Source organism: Staurois parvus, unplaced genomic scaffold (genome assembly GCF_062004578.1).
Source record: "Staurois parvus isolate SC_StPar_1 unplaced genomic scaffold, SC_StPar_1.0 ptg000634l, whole genome shotgun sequence".
In the NCBI taxonomy this organism is placed as follows: domain Eukaryota; kingdom Metazoa; phylum Chordata; class Amphibia; order Anura; family Ranidae; genus Staurois; species Staurois parvus.
The window spans coordinates 13,044,177-13,065,955 of NW_028318430.1; the positions used below are offsets into that span (position 1 = coordinate 13,044,177).

At 40.3% G+C, this 21,779-nt stretch overlaps 1 protein-coding gene across 3 annotated transcripts in view; it reads right to left on the minus strand.

The window, feature by feature from the left end:
- NAXD (NAD(P)HX dehydratase) overlaps nucleotides 1-21,779 on the minus strand; it is a 50,981-nt gene that overhangs the window by 6,767 nt on the left and 22,435 nt on the right. For all 3 annotated transcript variants that reach the window (XM_089693588.1, XM_089693587.1, XM_089693586.1), the window contains 7 exons: nucleotides 18,510-18,660; nucleotides 18,381-18,426; nucleotides 17,483-17,571; nucleotides 14,515-14,623; nucleotides 9,522-9,572; nucleotides 9,347-9,451; nucleotides 6,037-6,157 (listed from right to left, as the gene is read on the minus strand). In XM_089693588.1, the coding sequence (XP_089549714.1) occupies nucleotides 6,037-6,157; nucleotides 9,347-9,451; nucleotides 9,522-9,572; nucleotides 14,515-14,623; nucleotides 17,483-17,571; nucleotides 18,381-18,426; nucleotides 18,510-18,660 (672 nt within the window). The remainder of the gene's footprint in view (nucleotides 1-6,036; nucleotides 6,158-9,346; nucleotides 9,452-9,521; nucleotides 9,573-14,514; nucleotides 14,624-17,482; nucleotides 17,572-18,380; nucleotides 18,427-18,509; nucleotides 18,661-21,779) is intronic.

Below are 21,779 nucleotides of genomic sequence, written 5' to 3' on the forward strand. Positions count from 1 at the left end.
GCATGTTCAAAATAATAGCAGTGTGGAGTTCTATTAGTGAGGTCATTCATTCTTTGAAAAACAGGTAGCAATTATTGCCCTTATTTAAGGAAGGAAGGCAGCAAATGTTGTACATGCTGGTTATAGTGCATTTCTCTCTGAAATTCTGAGGAAAATGGGTTGTTCCAGACATTGTTCAGAAGAACAGCGTACCTTGATTAAAAAGTTGATTGGAGAGGGGAAAACATATAAAGAAGTGCAGAAAATGATAGGCTGCTCAGCTAAAATGATCGCAAATGCTTTAAAATGGCAACCAAAACCTGAAAGATGTGGAAGAAAGTGAAAAACTACCATTCGAATGGATAGAAGAATAGCCAAAATGGCAAGGACTCAGCCAACAATCAGCTCCAGGAAGATCAAAGAAGGTGTAAAGTTACCTGTGAGTACTGTTACAATTAGAAGACGCCTATGTGAAGCCAAGCTATCTGCAAGAAGCCCCCGCAAAGTCCCACTGTTGAAAAAAAGACGTGCTGAAGAGGTTACAATTTGCCAAAGAGCACATTGACTGGCCTAAAGAGAAATGGTGCAACATTTTGTGGACTGATGAAAGTAAGATTGTTCTTTTTGGGTCTACTGGCCGGAGACAGTTTGTCAGACGACCCCCAAACACTGAATTCAAGCCACAGTACACTGTGAAGACATTGAAGCATGGTTGTGCAAGCATCATGATATGGGGATGTTTCTCATACTACGATGTTGGGCCTATTTATCGCATACCAGGGATCATGGATCAGTTTGAATACATCAGAATACTTGAAGAGGTCATGCTGCCTTATGCTGAAGAGGAAATGCCCTCGAAATGGGTGTTCCAACAAGACAACGACCCCAAACACACCAGTAAACGTGCAACATCTTGGTTCCAGACCAACAAGATTGATGTTATGGAGTGGCCAGCCCAATCCCCGGATCTTAATCCAATAGAAAACTTGTGGGGTGACATCGAAAATGCAGTTTCTGAGGAAAAACCAAGAAATAGAGAAGAACTGTGGAATGTAGTCCAATCATCCTGGGCTGGAATACCTGTTCACAGGTGCCAGAAGTTGGTGGACTCCATGCAACACAGATGTACAGCAGTTCTCAGAAACAGTGCTTATACAACTAAATATTAATTAAGTGATTCAAAGGAAAGAAAAATCTTCAAACATTTTTCAGTTTATATAGTGAATGTTTCAGTTTGTAAAGAAGAATACAAACACTGCTATTTTTTTGAACAGTCTAATATTCACTTTTCTGCAATTTTTTTTTAGAGGAACAACACAAATTTGATATATTTTTCTTCATGTTTTGATTTGGAATAGAATGTGTAGTGTTCCCAATGCATTTGTGTGTATGGAAATAAAAGCTATTAGAAGGATTTTGAACTTTATTCACTTTTTTCAACACACTTATTATTTTGAACAAAACTGTATATGGTATCGCTGCGATCGTCAAGAGCTGGAAAATTTATTTAGGGTTGTTCTTTGGTGGTAGGTTATGGTAGTAACAAGAAACACAGCTAAATTACAAAAAAAGATATTTTTTTTTACTATTTTGGGCCAGTTTTCCTTTGATAAATAAGAAAAATCAGGAGATATCCATTACACTTTACCATCAAATAAAAGCCCAATTTTTCATGGAAAAAACAAGGTATAATTCACTTGGATGTACACAGTAGTTGTGGTCATATGTACGGTTTTACTAACACGTCAAAGTTGTAAAATTTTACCCTAAGGCGTGAAGGGGTAAAAAAAAACAAAAAAACTAAAGGAACACTTTGAAAACACATCAGATATCAAATATCATACTGGATATCTATACGGATATGGACTAGGTAATGTGTTAAGAACGTAAGAATGCTCCATTGTTTGGTGGAAATTAAAATTATCAACCTACAGAGGACTGAATTCAAAGACACCCCGAAAATCAAAGTGAAAAAAATGATATAGCGGGCTAGCCCATTTAACTGAAATTTCATCGCAGCAACTCAAAATGGTACTCAGTAGTTTGTATGGTCCCCACAATCTTGTATGCATACCTGACATCCTGGGGTATTACCTCCAGATGTGGACCAGGGCATCACTGAGCTCCTGGACAGTCTGAGGTGCAACCTGACGGTGTCGGATGGACCGAAACATGATATCCCAGAGGTGTTCTATTGGATTTAGGTCAGGCAAATGTGGAGGCCATTCAATGGTATCAACTCCTTCATCCTTCAGGAACTGCCTGCATACTCTCACCACATGAGGCTGGGCATTGTCATGTACCAGGAGGAACCCAGGACCCACTGCACCAGTGTAGGGTCTGACAATGGGTCCAAGGATTTCATCCCGATATCTAATGGCAGTCATGATGCCATTGCCTAGCCTGTAGAGGTCTGGGTGTTCCTCCATGGATATGCCTCCCCAGACCATCACTGACCCACCACCAAAAAGGTCATGCTGAATGATGTTACAGGCAGCATAATGTTCTCCACGGATTCTCCAGACCCTTTTACATCTGTCACATGTGCTCAAGGTGAACCTGCTCTCAACTGTGAAAAGAACAGAGTGCTAGCGGCGGACCTGCCAATTCCGGTGTTCAATGGCAAATGCCAATCGAGCTCTATGGTGCCGGGCAGTAAGCACAGGGCCCACTAGAGGACATCGAGCCCTCAGTCCACCCTCATGAAGTCTGTTTGATTGTTTGGTCAGAGACATTCACACCAGTGGCCCTCTGAAGGACATTTTGTAGGGCTTTGGCCGTGTGCATCCTGTTCCTCCTTGCAAAGGAGCAGATACCAGTCCTGCTGATGGGTTAAGGTCCTTCTACTTCCCTGTCCAGCTCTCATAGAGTAACTGCCTGTCTCCTGGAATCTCTTCCATGCTCTTGAGACTGTGCTGGGAGACACAGCAAACCTTCTGGCAATGTGCCATCTTGGAGGAGTTGTGCTGCCTTGGTAACCTCTGTAAGGTCCAGGTATCGCCTCATGCTACCAGTAGTGACACTGACCTTAGCCAAATGCAAAAACTAGTGAAAAAGAGTCAGAAAAAGATGAGTAGGGAAAAAAAGGTCAGTGGCCTCCACCTGTAAAACCATTCCTGTTTTGGGGGTCATCTCACTGTTGCCCAACTAGTGCACCTGTTGTTAATCAGTTTCAGCTGCTTTGGTGTTAATGAAATTAACAACCCCCACTGCTACTTAACTGACCAGATCAATATCCCAGGAGATTAATTGACTTGCTATACTCTGATTAAAAAGTGTTCCTTTAATTTTTTTGAGCAGTGTATAAGTAATTTAGTATGTGCTGCCATCACACGTCTCAGCGCCCACATGTAGCCCACATAACTGCTGTGCTGGGCACCATAGAGCTGCCTCCGCTGAGGACCGTATCCTGTTCTCCCGACTAACCACTGGGCAGTCTACCTTCCTGCTCTACCTACATGTGGATTCACCACATGCAGGCTACAGGCTTGTCACCAATTGCCATCCCAACTGTTTGACCGGGCACAGTGTGGTCCCAAGGACAAAGGCAACTTTGTTATATGTGGATGGAGCCGGTGGGTGCAGCCTGTTGCCGGCACCAAGCTTTGAGCTGTGTTTACACATGATCACGCCCCTTCCCATACCAGCCCTTGTTGTGCCAGACTGACACCCATCTTTATTACTGTGTGCAAAGCCCTGTGCTAAGGACTTGACCCGTTGTGCCGGTCCATTGTGCTTTCCTGCTGTGTGTCCAGAGTGCCAAGAACTTCCGTGCACCTGCTTTCTGCTGTGAACCCTGTGCCAAAGACTTAACCTGTCTTGCCGGACCACTGTTCCTCCCAGGGACTTAACCCCATTTTGCTGGACCATTGTTCCTCCCTGCTGTGTGCCCAGAGTATCACAATGTATATGGGGTAAGGGGAGTGTTAGTCTGCTATTGCTTCTAACAAATGAAAGCCAAACTCCAGCTTTCCCTTTATAAGCAGTTACAGCAAACAGTGTTTTTTTTCCTTTTGGGAAAAACGTTTTACATAAATAAAATCTGATGATTGTAGGCATCCATGTCATTGACTTGGACAAGGGAAGGGGGGAGTGAATAGCTTTTTGTTTTTGGTTTTTTTTTTTTTCTTTTTTTTAATCGGACCCCCCGGAAACCCATCCATGAACCCCAAGTTAAGAACCCCTCACACAGGGCAAAGCACAGAGGAAAGGTCTTTGCAGTTGTTGAAATTCTTCAGGGCTTGGAACATGGAACAGGCTGATAAGGTTTGAAAACAACCCTCTCCCCCATAAATCTGAGTCAATGTCTGGAGAATGAGGTGTTTCAAACAGTCTTCTTGGGACTCTGAATCTGAGTCGAAGATGGTGACAGAGGCCACAGATCCAGTTTGATTTAATGGCTCAAAAGGGTCAAAGACAGTCTGCAGGGGATGGCACTGGAGCATGCTTAGAACCTCTGCAGGCAAAATGCTCTAGTAGCCGAGCACAAAACAGTTGAATAGTCCAGAATGGACATAGAGATCCCTGTGGACATGAGGGAGGCCACCAGACAGAGCTGAGGATGACAACCCTCTAGGGATCTTTGGTTGCAATTCATAAGCGTCGGGTCCTTCAGGGGATATGGAGTAAATGCTCCCAGAACCACTAGGGGAGCATGGGCTGAGGTCATTCATAGCAGCAAAACTGTCCATTCTGTGTCTTAGCAAAGTGATGCAACCAAGTCCAATATTGGGCAAGGCCTCAGGTACTCACAAGCCTGAGCAGCTGATGCGGATGAGAGCTTCTGGCAGTCAGGGGTGACCAGGTCACTGTAGGCAGTATATTGGAGGTGATTGCGAGCGCAGGAGAACGTAAAAGCAGCTAGCATAAAAAGGTAAAACCTCAACACCTCAAAATTACAGTAAAAAATAATAAATATGCAGCGCTAGATAATAACATACGATGAACAATAATAATGGTAAAAAATATGGTAATAAAATCGTATAAATATAGGGTGAGCGCTAATGAGGCACAAAGTTGGTGAAGTGATGGTTACGTCTTATATTGACGTATCTATATGACACAAGTTAAATAGTTGAGTGACAATAGTGAATAGTCCGATCAACTAATATAGCAGTCCATAAATAAGGTGTTCCGTGCTCCGTGCCAGTGTTTTACAGGTGCCGAGAGCCAGTACAACTATGCACTTACCAGAAGCGCATACATAATGCGCAATATAAGTATATCCTGCAATAAGGTCATCTAGGTCTGGTCTGGGACTGCGGGGTCATCAAGCTCAAATGCGGACACTTAGGATGATGCTGCTCACACACAAGGGGCACACTCCGCTCACATACCAATCAGAAAACAGCTCCAAGATATGGCTCCAGATCCAAAGATGGCTCCACTTGTAGTAACGTTCCCGCGCTCCCTCCGACCTTCTGCACTCTGGGGCCACACAGCTCTTAGCACTGGTAGGCGACCAGTGGAATTAGAGAAGAGGAGAGCAGTGGGATGGTACCTCTAGATTAAATGATGGAAAAGAGCTTGGAGCACATACATCACACCCCCCAGCAGATAGTCAGTGCTTGGACCCTGATCCTTAATGTTTATCACAATGAAACCAGCAATGCTGGGAAATTTTAAAAGGCGACAACAGTGAGGTAGCTCCTCGTGTTTCAGTACTCATAGTCAGTCTTCAGAGACAGGGCAACACCTGGTGCTTCGCCACATCTCTGATACTAGAAAATGCTCTCGACAGCTAACACCGTACAAGCTGGTGTGGAAAGTGCCACAATGCAAAGCCCAATGCCTGAAGCTCACATTCCAAGCTAGCCTTGTAAGTCCAAAGCTAGGCTGACAATACATCAATCTGTATAGATGATGTATAGTGACCAGCTCAAGCGGCAGTGACAGCCAAGAATCTTGACTGAAGTTATTGAAGCAAGGGGATCTTAGCAACGTTTTGCTGCTGAGGTCAGGGGAGGATATTACAAAGGGTGCAGTAAATGATAAAAAGGTACACTGTCTACAGTAAAAGAGTGTGATGTGCATAGATAAGCCTGTATGAACACAAACCTTTATCTCCATCTGAAATCAGATCCCACTCTCCTTTCTGGACTATGGTTATATTTCCCATTGCCTGACTTAGCCTCAGTACACTTCCATGCTGGTCACTGGCATCTACGGGTTCAGTAAGCTGCAAGATGAAAAACAACATTTAGTCTTTTAATAGTGCCATAATGATGGACAATTTTAACAGATTTCCTGCATTAAAGGTTAGTAGTTCACTAAATTAAGAGTTATGCATTTTATGATCTGAAAAAGAATTCTGAATTTGGTTACTAACTAAACAGTGTTCCAATATAAAACAGCTTAAGAATAAGGTCATCAACAGAAACCATTGTTTCTGACAAGACAGACATAATAAAGACACCACGGAAGACTTGATTTTGTAAGTGAATGTGTTAGGAGTTATCTGCACCCTTCCTTCATTCACTGCTTGGCGAGTCTGGCAATAATATGTACAATATTTTTCTGGCTATGTGACCCAATTATTAGTTATTGTGGAACTTCACTCTCTTTCAACATTGACCATTTTGAATCCTTATACTGATAGCATTAATAAATAGACAGCAAAGTATATTATATTTAGGTGTTTTAAATAGTGGTTTACATTTCTTCAGTTACCTCCTAGTTTCTGTGCCTAGGCAAAATGATGTCATGCATCCTAGGAGTCTTCAGGATGGTGGGAGGGGTTTCCTCAGCTAAGCACACCCTCCTGTCTGCATGCCTAAGCTAAAGGCAGATGGATTCCAGTAAGTAATTGCTACATGAATCATCTATCCTTACTCAAGATGGCCACAGCCAGAAATTATAGGGGGTGTATTTCGAAGTGATTTCTTAGCAAAGTAAAGCATGGAGACATGAACGAGGGAGTTTGCTTTGAATATTAAAAATACATTAAACTGTGCTTTTGGTTTGTGGTGCTTCGATATAGTGCAGTTCTGCTTTAAGCAAGAATCAGGATGACAGTCCTAACCATGTACACCTGAAATGCAGTTAGAAATTACTAAATTTACTATTACCAAAATGTACAAGTCAAGTAGACCTTGTGCCAAGCACAGTTTTCCCCATCTGCTTTGCTTGTTACCACAGAAAATTAGCTTTGCTGCACACCTTTGGTTTAACCACTTCTGTGCCATCCTATAGCAGAAATACTGCTGCAGGGCGGCAGGGGTGCGCAAATACACACACACACACACTCGTGGCCTCAGCTGTCAATCACCGAGTCCTGGCCGGTAATTTCTCGCAGGCACCCAGTGATTGCCGAGTGTCTCCAGCAGGGGAGAGACCTGTGTATAAACACCACAGATCTCTCCCGTCAGCTCCTGCACACTGCTTTGTATGGCTCTGCATAGCATCAAGTCAGTTGTCCCAAGTGTCAGAATGCCCACCGCAGTCCTGCTCTAAGTCGCTGATTGCCGCCATTACTAGTAAAAAATAATAATAAATTCCAGTATATATACTGCCATTTGTAAACGCTATAACTTTCACATAAGCCAATTAATTTACACGTATTTGGATTTTTTTTTTTTGGAAAGACATGTAGCAGGATACATTTTGTCCTAGATTCATGACGAAATTTGATTTTTTACATTTTGTTTACTGGACATGTTTAGCCAGTTGCCCTCCAGAGGATTTACCCCCCTTCCTGACTCAGCCACTTTTTGCATTATGGCGCTGCGTTACTGTAACTGACAATTGCGCACTCATGCAACACTGCACCCAAATGAAATTTACGTCCCCCCCCCCAAAATGAGCTTTCTTTCTGTGGCAATTGATAGCCTGTGCGTTTATTTTTTGCAATTGTAATTTTTCTAGAGATTACACTGTTCAACAGGTAAAAAGTTTTGGGCATAAAATTAGCTAATCTTACATAATTTTGGGGTGCTGAAAACGAAAATGACCCTAAAAAATGTTGATTGGCTCTAGTTTCCATGATATATTCACCCATCTAATGACTAAAGCCATTCAAAATTATGATGCAACTTCAGCTGCATATTGCGCAATTGATACTGGTGACCAATAGAAAATTGCATGTATACTGAGATGATGCAATATTAGCCTTTAATTGCATCACTTCACTGCATAAAAGCTGCAGTATCTGTAGCTGATTGTAGTTCGACAGCGTCTTTACATTTCGTTTTATGCTTATATAGGCTACTCAGTAATGCCTCGAACTTGTGTGAATAAAGCAGATAATTTCTGCTATATCTGCGGTGAAATAACTTTTATCTCACAAAAAAGGAGGATAATAGGAATGATTAAGAAAGCCTACAACTTGTATTTTGGCTGCAAGATAGGAGACCAGGACAAGAGCTGGGCACCACATATATGCTGCAATTCTTGTGGGACGGCACTGGAGCAATGGTTGAATGGAAAAAAGGCATCTATGCCTTTCGCTGTGCCAATGATTTGGAGAGAGCCAACAGATCATGTTAGTAATTGTTACTTTTGTATGGTGCCTCCAATTATAAAAGGGCTAAATAAGAAGAAAATGTTATCTGTGCACTATCCAAATATTCCATCGGCAATACGTCCAGTTCCTCATGGAGAGGGGCTACCAATTCCTAAAGCACCAGAATCCTTCGTGGTTGAGTCAAGTGATTAAGAACCTGAAGCGTGTAGTCACGTGCAGTTGTAAGAGATAGCCCTTTCCTCGAATACAAGAGAAAAGCCAAGAGAAGCAAAACCGACACAAACTGAAGACAAAACTAGTGAGAATCCTAAGTATTAAAATGATTCAACTTAGCTTATGCCTATAATTTTTCTTGGTAATCCTATGCAATATATTATGCCATTTAGGCTTTGTTATGTAGTCAATATCACTTGCTTTATATTTGTGGAAAGACATCTATCTATAGAATTATTGTGCATTATGTAGTCATTACGCCTATAGTAGAAAACTTTCCGTTTACAGAAAAACTAGAGCCAATTGACAAATTTCATTGTTATATTTGAACTCAGAATGTGAAATTCATTAATAAATGGATCCTTTTGTTTCCAAAACTGGCAAAAAATAAAAATTTGTTGAACAGTGTTATCAGGGATACATAAAGGGAGATTTGCTAAAACTGGAGAGTGCAAAAACTGGTGCAGCTCTGAATAGAAACCAATCAGCTTCCAGGTTTTATTGCCAAAGCTTAACTGAACAAGCTGAAGTTAGAAGCGGATTGGCTACCATGCACAGCTGCACCAGATTCTGAGTGCTCCAGTTTTAGTATTTTTATGCTGAAAGATCATCATAGAGCTCCTTGACACTGCCATTCCTTTTCCTCCCAAACGTGAACAGTAAAATGTTATGTCAGTACCTACTTATACTTACCATTGCTTCATACAGCCGAGTGAACTCCATAAAATTTGGAGTGAGCACAGCTCTCTGATAACCTTGTATAATAGATGGCTGCTGGGCAATAAGCCAAAGTCCATCCTAAAGAGAGAGAAAAATGCTTAGTACTGCACCACACAGACTAAATCATACCCCACTATCAGATACTTACTGCATCTATCACTACAGGAATACCTTTCGTCTTTGCTTTTTCAATTATACCCTACAAGAAATAGCAATATTAATGAGAGTCATTAGGACAATTAGGTAATATAAAGAATGTACAAAAAAGTGACAAACAATGATTAGGCCGGACAGTGGCAGTGCAGGGTCTCGGGGAGCACGCAGCACTGCGATTCGGTGCCCACTGTGGAACACCGATCGTCGTACAGGACCTCTGTACGAGGTCCCGATCATGTGATCACCGATTGGCCAATCAGTGATCACACGCAGAGTAGTAAGCAAGATGTCACTTCTGACATCATTGCTTACTACGTGTGAAATCTGTGAATGATCAGAGGTCACATGGTACAAGGCTATTCACAACAGCCTTGTACCATGTGACAAGCTGTGACCAATCATAGCTCACACAGTAGTTCTCAATGGCTGCAAGAATGCAGCCAGAGAGAAGGAGAAATGATTGCTTTTACAATCTTCATCACCCCCCAAAAGTAGTACAGTGTCACCATGCTGACACTGTACTGCTAGTATGTAAATAAAAATATATATATAAAAAAAAAAAAACATAAAAAAAATGTAAAAAAAAAAAAAAAAACAATGTTTAAAAATTATAATTTTTGGTTATAAACTAATTTGGGTTATTTTTTTTTTACTAAAAAGATAACGGAATAAATTTGGGCAAAGATTTATGATGAAATATTATTTGCAAAATTGTATAAGAAAAACACTTTTTTCAAAATTTTTAGACATTTACATAGCAAAAAAAATAAAAATCCCATAGGTGAATAAATACCACTAAAATAAAGCTTTATCTGTCTGAAAAAAATGCTAAAAAATTCATATGGGTAGAGTGTTGCATGTCCGCACAATTGTCATTCAAAGTGTGATAGCACTGAAAGCTGAAAATTGGCCTGGACAGGAAGGGGGTAAAAGTGTCCGGTCATGAAGTGGTTAAAATAGAACTAAAATTAGGAGAAAAAAAAACAGGTGGTCTCTTTATTGTAATGTCTTTTCTGTAATAAAACACATTTATTTGCCTGTTCACAATATCCTGTTGAATGCACGCTGAGCTGCAGCTGCACACGCAGCCACAATGACTACTGCCCATGTACAGGAGTTAGGTCACCCTGCACCAGTCAATCAAGACAGACGAAGACTGAAAGAAGGGAGAAGGTGCTGACACCAGTGAGGAATCATGTGAACACTGGACTGCGAGAACAGAGGTAAGTATTATGGCTTTTAGTTCAACTCTGTTGCCATTTTTCCACAGCAACCAAGCAGCTTCTATCTTTCATGGTTTCCGCACAGTTTAAAAAAATAAAAATTTTAAAGCCAATTGGCTGCGCTCCAGTTTAGACAGTTTGTCTCGGACACTTTTTTTTTATCAATTACCCCCCGAATTAGATCTTTATTTGAATAAGTGTTTTGAAGGCAATATAGAATATCTTTAGGAACAGTTCATACCGTTTCTGCCCGAGATTCCAATTTGCAGCAAAATGTGCAATGGGAGCATGTGTGCCAATTATCCTGAATGGCAGGATGGCAGCCCAAACATGGTGTGATTTTGTTCCACAAAACACGCGTGTATAGTTGTTCCTTGCTCAGGGCCAAAATTTTCTCCCTGAGCTGCTTTGGTGCAACAAACACACAAAGGGCAGCCCATTCAAGTGAATTGGCTGCCTTATGCAAGACATAAAGGCATGTGAATAGCACTTTTCAAATTGGTAGCAGGATCTGTAACTAATATATGAACAGGGCCTTAGCGAAAAGATAAGTGCACTTTTGAAAATAATAATTTGTTATTTTGTGTGTAAGCAATAGGCCAGTAATACAAAAATATACAAGAATAATTTGGGATGAAGTTTATAGTATTGAAAATGGTATCTAAAATCTGAAATGACTCTTTAAATGGTTTATGGTTTCCACGCCAGCCAACAGAGAGACTGTTCTTCTAACTTGATCGCTACAGAACACACACAAGAGAACCTTTCCCAGCACAGCATTGCTTGCACAAACATGACCTGCATAATAGATCCTTCAGGACCCCTGAAGATGGTCTCCCAAGCAGTGTAAAAGACTTTGTGCCTCTTATACTCAGCATTATGTTCAGACTCACTCTTTTCCAAGCCTGGAAAGCTACCCTTAATTGAAAAAAATGTTGCTCTCCCAACTTTGCAACAATTTTTGTCAAGTGAATTCAGACCTTCCCTCCCCAAATACAAATCAATTTATACAGGTTTGGCTCCTTCCAAAAATGTATTAGGATTTGGCAACCTTGGATTGACTGCAGTTTAATTGATCAACTTTTCCACACCACAGACATTGGTATATTCTCTTTACTATGTACCTGCAAATCTGTGCATGTCTTCTTTTTCAGATCCATGCTCCTATTGCTTCTTTGCATATAAAGGGGGGAAAGCAGTGTATGAATGCATGAGTGATTGTTAGTGCAAGGTTTCTTGTACTGTATTATTATATACACTGTGCAGCCTAGCTATAGGTGTCTTGGCACAGCTGTTGCTGTGTCTACTGCTGTCCTTTATGCAATGTTTATCAGCTGATCTTTGCTTTAAATGCAAGAAGGCTTTAGGAATGAAGTATGGTATGGGCTAGAAAAATGGCAAGTTAGAAGCATTTCTAAATGAAAGGCTAATCTCTGTAGGATATGCAATCCCAAATGCCCCATGGTCCTATCCTATAGGTACCAAAAAAAGTGAGATATTTGCTGATATGGGTTTACCAAACCCTTAAGGGGCAATCCTGTGTTAACATGACTATTCTGACTAGTCTACTGCAGTTTCTCAGAACCCCCACATCATTCCCAGAGGAAGGGATGTAAACCCAACAGGTATATTTTTTCTGTTTGACAACCCACCTATATCAAGGAACTTCCAATTCAAAGTGGTCTAATGGATAACTGACAAAGTATTTTGGCAGCTTCCCAAACTACCGACAGGTTACCCTTGCTCTTACAGGAGTAAACATTCGGTCATCAAGCAGTACTGTACCATCCAAAGCACAGTTTGTAGGTTAACCTATAAACATTTCATTGTAAGCTGAAAAGCTGTGTCTTCAGTGTACTAGAAACAGTAACTATCTACAGTCAGGTCCAGAAATATTGGGACATCGACACAATTCTAACATTTTTAGCTCTATGCACCACCACAATGGATTTGAAATGAAACAATGTGCTTTAACTGCAGACTGTCAGCTTTAATTTGAGGGCATTTACATCCAAATCAGGTGAACGTTGTTTTCTGTGGTCTTCCGGGTCTTTTGGTGTTGCTGAGCTCACTGGTGCGTTCCTTCTTTTTAAGAATGTTTCAAACAGTTGTTTTGGCCAAGCCTAATGTTTTTGCTATCTCTCTGATGGGTTCGTTTTGTTTTTTCAGCCTAATGATGGCTTGCTTCACTGATAGTGACAGCTCTTTGGATCTCATCTTGAGAGTTGACAGCAACAGATACCAAATGCAAATAGCACACTTGAAATGAACTCTGGACCTTTTATCTGCTCATTGTAATTGGGATAATGAGGGAATAACACACACCTGGCCATGGAACAGCTGAGAAGCCAATTGTCCCATTACTTTTGGTCCCTTAACAAGTGGGAGGCACATATGCAAACTGTTGTAATTCCTACACTGTTCACCTGATTTGGATGTAAATACCCTCAAATTAAAGCTGACAGTCTACAGTTAAAGCACATCTTGTTCGTTTCATTTCAAATCCATTGTGGTGGTGTATAGAGCCAAAAATGTTAGAATTGTGTCGATGTCCCAATATTTATGGACCAGACTGTACATATCTACACAGTACTGAGTATGCAACCTGAACGGTAGGAAGAATCTTCTTGCTTGGACCTTGCTGCACTAACCCCAGCACTGTCCAGAGAAATTTTAAACATTAGCAATCTTTCCATGTATAAAATTAAGTTTGCTAAGTAAATATCTGCTTCACAGCACTGACCCTAGTGTCAGCAGGTGCTGGTTTTACTGGTTCCACACCATCCATGCTGGTACAGACCTGGAACCGAGCGGCTCTCCCATAAAGTTCCCAAAGAGTACTGACCGCCAGAACGATCTATCGTCCTTTAAAGCATCGATCAGGAAGAAAAAAAAAAGGTGCCCAGTGACCTTACAGGTTCCAGTTTCTACATGCAGCATATCCCATTATCACCTGCTGTGAAGTGACAAAAATTACACCACTTCATTGTATTGTGTATTCTAAGCACTGGAAGTTACACACTCATTCAAATACCTTGCCCTTTGTCTGAGAGCCTTGTCTAGCAAAATAAAGGTATCACTACCTCTAAGAGTAAGTTAGATGCCACATGCCCCTGAACCTGCCTCAACTTACAGAGCAGCCAGAGACACACTTCAGGGGCAGCTGTCAAACCTTTTCTCAGCAACCATCCTGAGTGAAGACAGTAGGCCACCTTTTATACCAGCACTGTGACCTGAAGAGCTAGGTAACCTTTAAAATAAAGATAAAGCATGTGACTTCATGAGGAGTCCAGAAATAAAAGTAAATAAAAAACCATGACACCAATGATAATAATCTCCTCACATCCTAATCTCACAGGGGTAGGAAAAACACTGAACAAGTGGGGCTTTTCAACTTTTCTGTGTGCTCTCTATATCAATCAGGTGGTGAGAACAGTCTCTCAGTTAGATATCATGAGGTAAAATGTGGAAAAAGGCATAAAGACTTCATAATCAGAAAGTACACTGTGTAACAATAAGTTACAATCCAGCAATCAGAATACTTCTTAACTGCATTAAATCGTAAAACGGTGTTTGTTACAGGCGATTATATATATATCTACTGGCTGTCCAGCAATGTCCACAACTGCATTCAAATTCAAGCACATTTATGTGGCTGACTAAGTACAGCGTAAGTTTATAATTATATAGTTTACCATACTCAGAATAGACAGTAGATCATTCTCAAGGTACAGGTCAGCATGTTTTTATATGGGGCAATACCTTCGCTGTTTCCAGTATAGAATCTTGTCTTCCAAGCCCAGGTCCTATTACAAGTGTGTGTAATCTTGGAAGCCAATTTTCAATTTCCTGTAAAGCATTTGGGTGATCCCTGTGTGAAACAAAAAATTAAAGCTAAAGTGAACTACATGAAAGGAAAAAAAAAAAAAGCAATATCTAGTTCTTTAAATGTTATTTTAAGTAAAAAACACATGATGTAATTACTGTTAGAAGTGTTATGTTATGTATAAGTTTGTATTTCTACATGTACATGGGGGCTCCTATTTGTTCATTACACACAGGCTATGCGAAGCTACAGTCATTGTAAACTGAGTGTTTGATCTCTCTTACGGTTAATTCACGATTGTCTAAATGTAATGCAATAATAGGTATGAGTGTAAAAAGTGACAGTCATACTAAAAATATTTCAAACACTTGCTATCCGCCCCTTAGCATGGCTGCGCAAAATCATGTATACACACACACGTGATTTGCATTTCTGGGTAGGGGGCAAGCGCGCGCGGATGTCAATCACCAGGTCCCAGCCAGGACTCTGTGATTGTCGCAAAGTTGACAGGGGAGAGATCTGTGTGTAAACACAGGTCTCTCTCCTGTCAGCATGGACATGCTGCTTTGTATCTCTCTGCACAGCAGAGATACAAAGCAGCATGTTTCCCAAGTAAAACACACACAGTTAACCCTTTGATCACCCCAGATGTTAACCTCTTCCTGCCCAGTGTCATTAGTACAGTGTCAGTGCTGTCAGAATGCCTGTTGCAGTTCTGCTATAAGTTGCGGATCGTCACCATTACTAATATAAAATAAATAAATAAATACAATTTTCAGTATATATACACACCGCCATTTGTAGACACTATAACTTTTAACTTTTTTTTTTTAGCAAAGACATGTAGCAATTACATTTTGGCCTGAATTTATGACATTGTATTTTTTAAACATTTTGTTACTGGATACGTTTTATAGCAAAAAGTCAAAAATATTGTTTTTTCAAAATTGTTTTTTTTTTGTTTATAGCGCAAAAAATAAAAACAAGGATGTGATCAAATACCACAGAAAGGAAGCTCTATTTGTGTGTAAAAAAATGACAAATTTAATTATGCGTTGCTTGACTGCATAATTGTCAGTTAAAATAATGCAGCACCATATCGTATAAAATGTCCTGGTCAGGAAGGGGGGTAAATCCTCTGGAGGGCAAGTGGTTTATGTAAACACAGCAATTACAACTCAACAAATGTCCTTGCTACATCAAACTATACTTTATCTTTAACCACTTGCCCTCCAGAGGATTTACCCCCCTTCCTAACCAGGCCATTTTTTGGGATACAGCGCTACGTTAGTTTAACTGACAATTGCGCAGTCATGCAACGCTGTACATAAATGAAATTTAAGTCCTTTTTTCCCCACAAATAGAACTTTCTTTCGGTGGTATTTGATCGCCTCTGCGGTTTTATTCTTTGCGCTATAAACAAAAAAAAGGCCGACAATTTAAAAAAAAAAAAAAAAAAAGAGAAAAACAATCTTTTTGACTTTTTGCTATACAACATGTCCAGTACAAAAATTTTAAAAAAAATCAAATTTCTTCATAAATTTAGACCAACATGTATTCTGCTACATGTCTTTGCTAAAAAAAAAAACAAAAAAAACAAAACAAAAACCCACAATACATGTAAATTAATTGATTTACGTGAACGTTATAGCGTCTACAAATGGCAGTATATATACACTGGAATTTAATTTTTTTTTAGACCAGTAACGGCGGCGAGCAGCGACTTATAGCCAGACTGCAGAGGGCATACTGACACTGGGGGGGAACTTGCTAACTGCCACTCGCATCCCAATGACACTAATACATTGATCAGTACTAATAAAAAGCACTGACACTGTACTAATGACACTGGGCAGGAAGGGGTTAACATCTAGGGTGATTGAAGGGTTAACCGTGTGCTGTTTTACATGATGTGCTGTGTGTGTTTTACTAGGGAGACATGCTGCTGTGTATTTCTCTGCTCTGCAGGGAATCTCTGGCCAGGACCTAGTGATTGACATGTCTAGCCTCCCATGGCTGCACGCATGCCCCCTACCCAGGAATGCAAATCACATACATATATACAAATACACGCTCGATTTTGCGCAGCCATGCCGCCCTATAGCAGTAGTTTTACTATAGGGCAGTAGGCAAGCTGTAAAGATGGTTTATTTACACACACAAAAAAAAAAAAAAAGCTAGTTTTCTATTATGCACTGCTTGGATCAGATGGGATCAGCTAAATATTTTGATTTAGAGTTCCATCTTATAGTACATTTTTTTTATCAACTGAACTTGCTGAGAAAAAAAAAATCATCAACACTCATCATGGAGTCGGACTAGTAAAGAAAGGTGTATCCAAAATGGACAACTGTTCTTTATTTACAAAAACATACAGTATATACAGGATATTCTACAGATGCCCTGTAAGGGCTTGTTTATACATGTATCACCATCTGAAGCATGAACCACAGTGGGTTGCTTTACAGAGGACATTTGACAAGCAGTAAAGAGGGGTTATATGCTGCATCCTCCCTCCTCTTTAAACCCCTTTTTGAGGCATTGCATGCAGTTGTGGCATGCCCCCATCTTTTGAATGGATCACAGCAAGTTGTGTTACTTTCTACAAACATGACTGGGAGAAGATCATTTTTGCGGCTGCAATGCAAAACATGTCAGCCTTCGCATGTGTACACCTCATCCGCTGCCTTTTATGTTTAAGGGGATGTGACTGGGGGGCGGAGATTAAAAACACAGCTCAAATGCGTGCCTTTACCACCCCCAACCGCAAGTGTAATCCTACTCTAATTACCAAATTTCTAACATGAACAAGATGGTTTTTAGTACTCTTAAAATGTTAGCAAATGTGAGGACTTTCAACCATACAACAAATAGAAATACGGTTTTGTAAATACAGAAACTTACAGAACTGGATGTACAATCAGCTCTGGACTGTATGACTTAATGACAGTTGCTGCATCTTTGGTACAAAATACATGTGACAAGTCTGCCCCCTATAGAGAATAAAGTTCAGATTAAGTAATCTTATGTCAGGCTTTAAAAAAATAAAAATAAAAAAAGTAAAATAAGCACATAAACAATATCGCTCAGAATCCCTTACCCAAAACAAGTATACTAACCAGATTAGGCAGTCTAATTTTACATTTCCATGCTCAGAAAAATCTAAATTACCCATTTGTGTTGGGCTTTTAGCATGGATAACAAATGTGAAAGAGAGTATATGGGGCGGTACCACCAATCTCTTATACTGGCCACATAAAAGATAAAGTCAGATGTAATAGTTATTTTAGTGAAAGACTTACCTTTTTTAAACAAATCAATCTTGCTGGTTTGGTCAACAAACAACTGACTTTTATTTGCACATGCCCATACACTATACTCAGGTTTATGATAGCACCAGCGCACACCTGAGAACAGCAGCACACAAGCATTCATGTCTATAGATGGCTGTAAGCCACACCTGGGCTTCCCTGATGGAGGAAAAATTGCCCATGTGTCAGAGGCCTTAATGGTCCTGGTGGAAAATCTAAATTTTACCAAACTAACCTTTCCCTTTGCTGCTTCGACCAATCATTTTTAAGTGTAACATTGACTAATGGTTTGGTCCAGCAATCAACTGATTGTTTATCGTGATGTTTATGACCAACCTCCAGCCTATCACTTATCCTTCACCTCACCCTAAACAGTTGAATCTACTCTAGCTTGAACCCCAACAAGCTAAAAGAAACAAAAAAAAAAAAAGTTTAAATTACAGATTAGGAAAAAGAAAAAAATAACCACATTGAAACAATGTTGGATTTACCACTTTGAGTGCTGAAATTGCTGCAAAGTATGGAGCTCCAGTATATCTGTAAAAGTAAGGTGATATTAATCCCTGTTAATTATTGTTATTTTGTTGGTAGTGAAAAAACAAGCAGAGAATTGGACTCACTCTTGACAGCCTCCTACAATACCAATCTTCCCATCCTGTCCCTTGTGCTTCTTAGAAGTAAGCGAAGGAATGACATTCCTCACCAGTTGGAAAATATTTTCCATGTCCTTTGATGGGCGCGTGTGGCGTAAGGAGAACGCTCTCTCCAGAACTAAAGAAGAAGACAAAAAAAGAGTCAACATTTTTTCTGTACCGGGTATGTTGGCAACCTACTGTATACTTGTGCACAAAAAAAGCTCTGGCCTAACAAAAAAAAAAAAAAAAAAAAAAAAAAAATATAAAAAAAGATATTTCTCTATATTACAATAAATGTTTTCCATACACTAGATTTTATAGAATCTAAGTTAGTTAACAATAGATACAAAATTGCTGTTAGTTATGAACTTAAAATCTATTCTTTAAAAACGATAAGTACATAAATGTGCATGCTTGCACATATTATGTAAGTCTATGCACTCTGGAATAACGAACATTGAGTTGTCAGTAATATCCACCCTCAAATCAAGGGATCAGGGCTGGGTATTTAGGTAACTTTACAACAAAAATCTACTGCTTGCATATAAAACATGTTCCCAATGAACCCAGTTCAAATACTTGGCACTGAACAAAATATACATGTATGCATCACAGCTACAAACTGCAAATGTTCAGTGGAAGAAGTGCTCTCCCTATTTGAGGGCACACCCTGGAGAGAACACTTCAGAAATTGTTAACCTAGCGCACCCCCCCCTTTACTATTTGTCCCCTTCAGGTCCCTGGGCTCACCTGTGATGCCGCATAAGGAATCATAATAGAGAGCAGCAGGAGACCAATCAAGTTCCCCAAACTAGACTCAGTTAAATAAACCCAAATGCACTCAGATCAGCAATTTAGAGCTCTGATCTGTCAAATGCTGGCAGCTGCAGACAGGTAAGCATGTCTCATATCTGCATAGGCTAGAGGAAAAGAAGAAGGAATAAGGAGTCTATGCCCCCATAAAAGTATAAAAAAAAGGGGTATTAAAAATATTAAAAAAAAAATCAAAAACATAATAACAATATTATAAGACCCAAAACACACAGATATAACATACACATACAAACTTGCACAACACATACTTGGCATCATCGTGCATTTTCAGGCATTTAACACTCAGCATCTTGTAAATGAACTTGAGCTTAGATATATTTGCTACTTAACAGTGTTACAATTTTTTTTTATATTTACCTGAAAAAGTATATATTGTTGAGTTTATGTGTATTGAAAAACAACTTTCACTGAATATAAACGTTTGCACAAGTTTTTTCATATCTCTAATTTTGCACGGCCTTTTAAGAACACACCGCTTACAGCAATTGTAATAATTCCATCCAATACTGTGAAAATGAAAAATAAAATTACTGTATGTAAATTCCCATATGTACTTTAGGACATAATGAGGCCCCGTGTCACAGACCACTGTTTCACTATTAAAACAAAGCAAAGCCTACAAAGCTATAGCTGGTCATAGGCATGAGATGACCTGGGTCTTGCACCCACCAGCCAACGGGAAAAGACTAAATCAGACAGGGTTGTGAAAACTAGCTACTTGCTATTCTTCCTTCAAGATAAAAGCAGCATACCCACCTTTCCTATTCCATTCACATAAACATGTACACTAAAGCAAGCCCAGCATGCATGTTCACGTGACAACCAGCTGATGGAGGAAAGTAAGGGGTTTCCTTTTTTTTTGCTTAGTGTTAATCCTTATGAGCTGCTAGTGCCTAAAAATCATTCCTGCCCTCTCACAAGTGCACCCTGTTAAAATATAGTTAATTAACCTAAGAGAGGGGCTACAGTCTTTTCTGGAGTGTAATACCGACATTCTGGTTGGAATCCGCCCCCCTTCCTTCTCTTCTGTTTGACCTTGCACGACCTCCTGCTCTCTAGCTCCCTTGTCTCCTCCTCCCATGCTCATCTCCAGGACTTCTCCAGAGCTTCCCCCATCCTCTGGAACTCTCTACCCCAATTTATCAGACTGTCACCTACTTTGTTCACTTTTAGGTGATCTCTGAAATCCTCTCTCTTCAGGGAAGCCTATCCTGCCCTCAGCTAATAATGGAATCTTCTACTCTTCCAACCAGTCCATCCCCCACAGTTACTACCTTTTGTACCACTAGCCCCTCCCTCCTAGATTGTAAATTCCAATGAGCAGAACCCTCTTAACCCTCTTGTATTGAACTGTATTGTTGCTGTATTGTCTCCCTTTATATTGTAAAGCACTGAGCAAACTGTTGGCGCTATATAAATCCTGTATAATAATAATAATAATGATGGCTGCAGACTCTCAAGATTCTCACAACACTGACAGACAGCTTCTCTCCCTCCTCCCCACCCAGACAGATGATCCTGTGTTCATCCAGGGGATCATGAACATGAGAAGTTCACTGACACTCACCTTCTCCTTGCTCAGCATCCTGACAATCCAATCTCACTCCCCCAGCTGGTAATGGCTGGAGGAGAAGCCGACATAGGATTTTAATGCCGCTGAGTGATGGAAAGGGGATCAGAGCCCACAGAGTATCAGAGGAGAGAGCATGCACACTCTAGCTTGCTGCTGAGGTGTGTGCCAGTTCCCCAAGGGTGGCCACATGTCTGAGGGAAGGAGGGACTGAAAGAGTGGCAGATCGAAGGTGTTGTATCCACCCCTTCCAAACTTTCAAACACAGAATAGACTGTTACTGGCTCCTTCTTGACCCTTCAAGTCCATATTGCACAAACTAAAGGACTGAGGAAGGAAAGAAAAGCCATGTAAGCATTAGGTTAATATGTACTATTTATTTTTGCTTTCCCATCCTTCTCCTTTAAGTATCAAAAAACAGAACCTAAGTAGGCAACAGAGGTGGGGCTTAATCGTCACTGTGGCAGAACTACACCTTATGTACAACCTGGACCTAAGATCTAAGTGGCTCTGCTGGGATGGATTTAAAGATAACTAAAGTCAGGTTAACTAACTTAAAAGAGAAGTACAGCCAAAGCACGTTCGACAGTCATCGCTCTCTGCTCATAGCGGCGGTGAAAATGATCGCTGAGTTCTCACCCTTACAGCTGACGGGGGACCATTGCTGTATCCACCTAGGTAAGTATGATTAAAAAATGTTTCCCATACTTCTCTTTTAAACATACCTTTTGTGTCAGGTTTCATCACAACAAAGGATTTTGGTCACGCATACGCAAACACTTTTTTACAGTGTTTCAATGAAGTGAAATATGGGTACTTTTCATTAAAACAGGTTCTTTTCTAAAGATTTC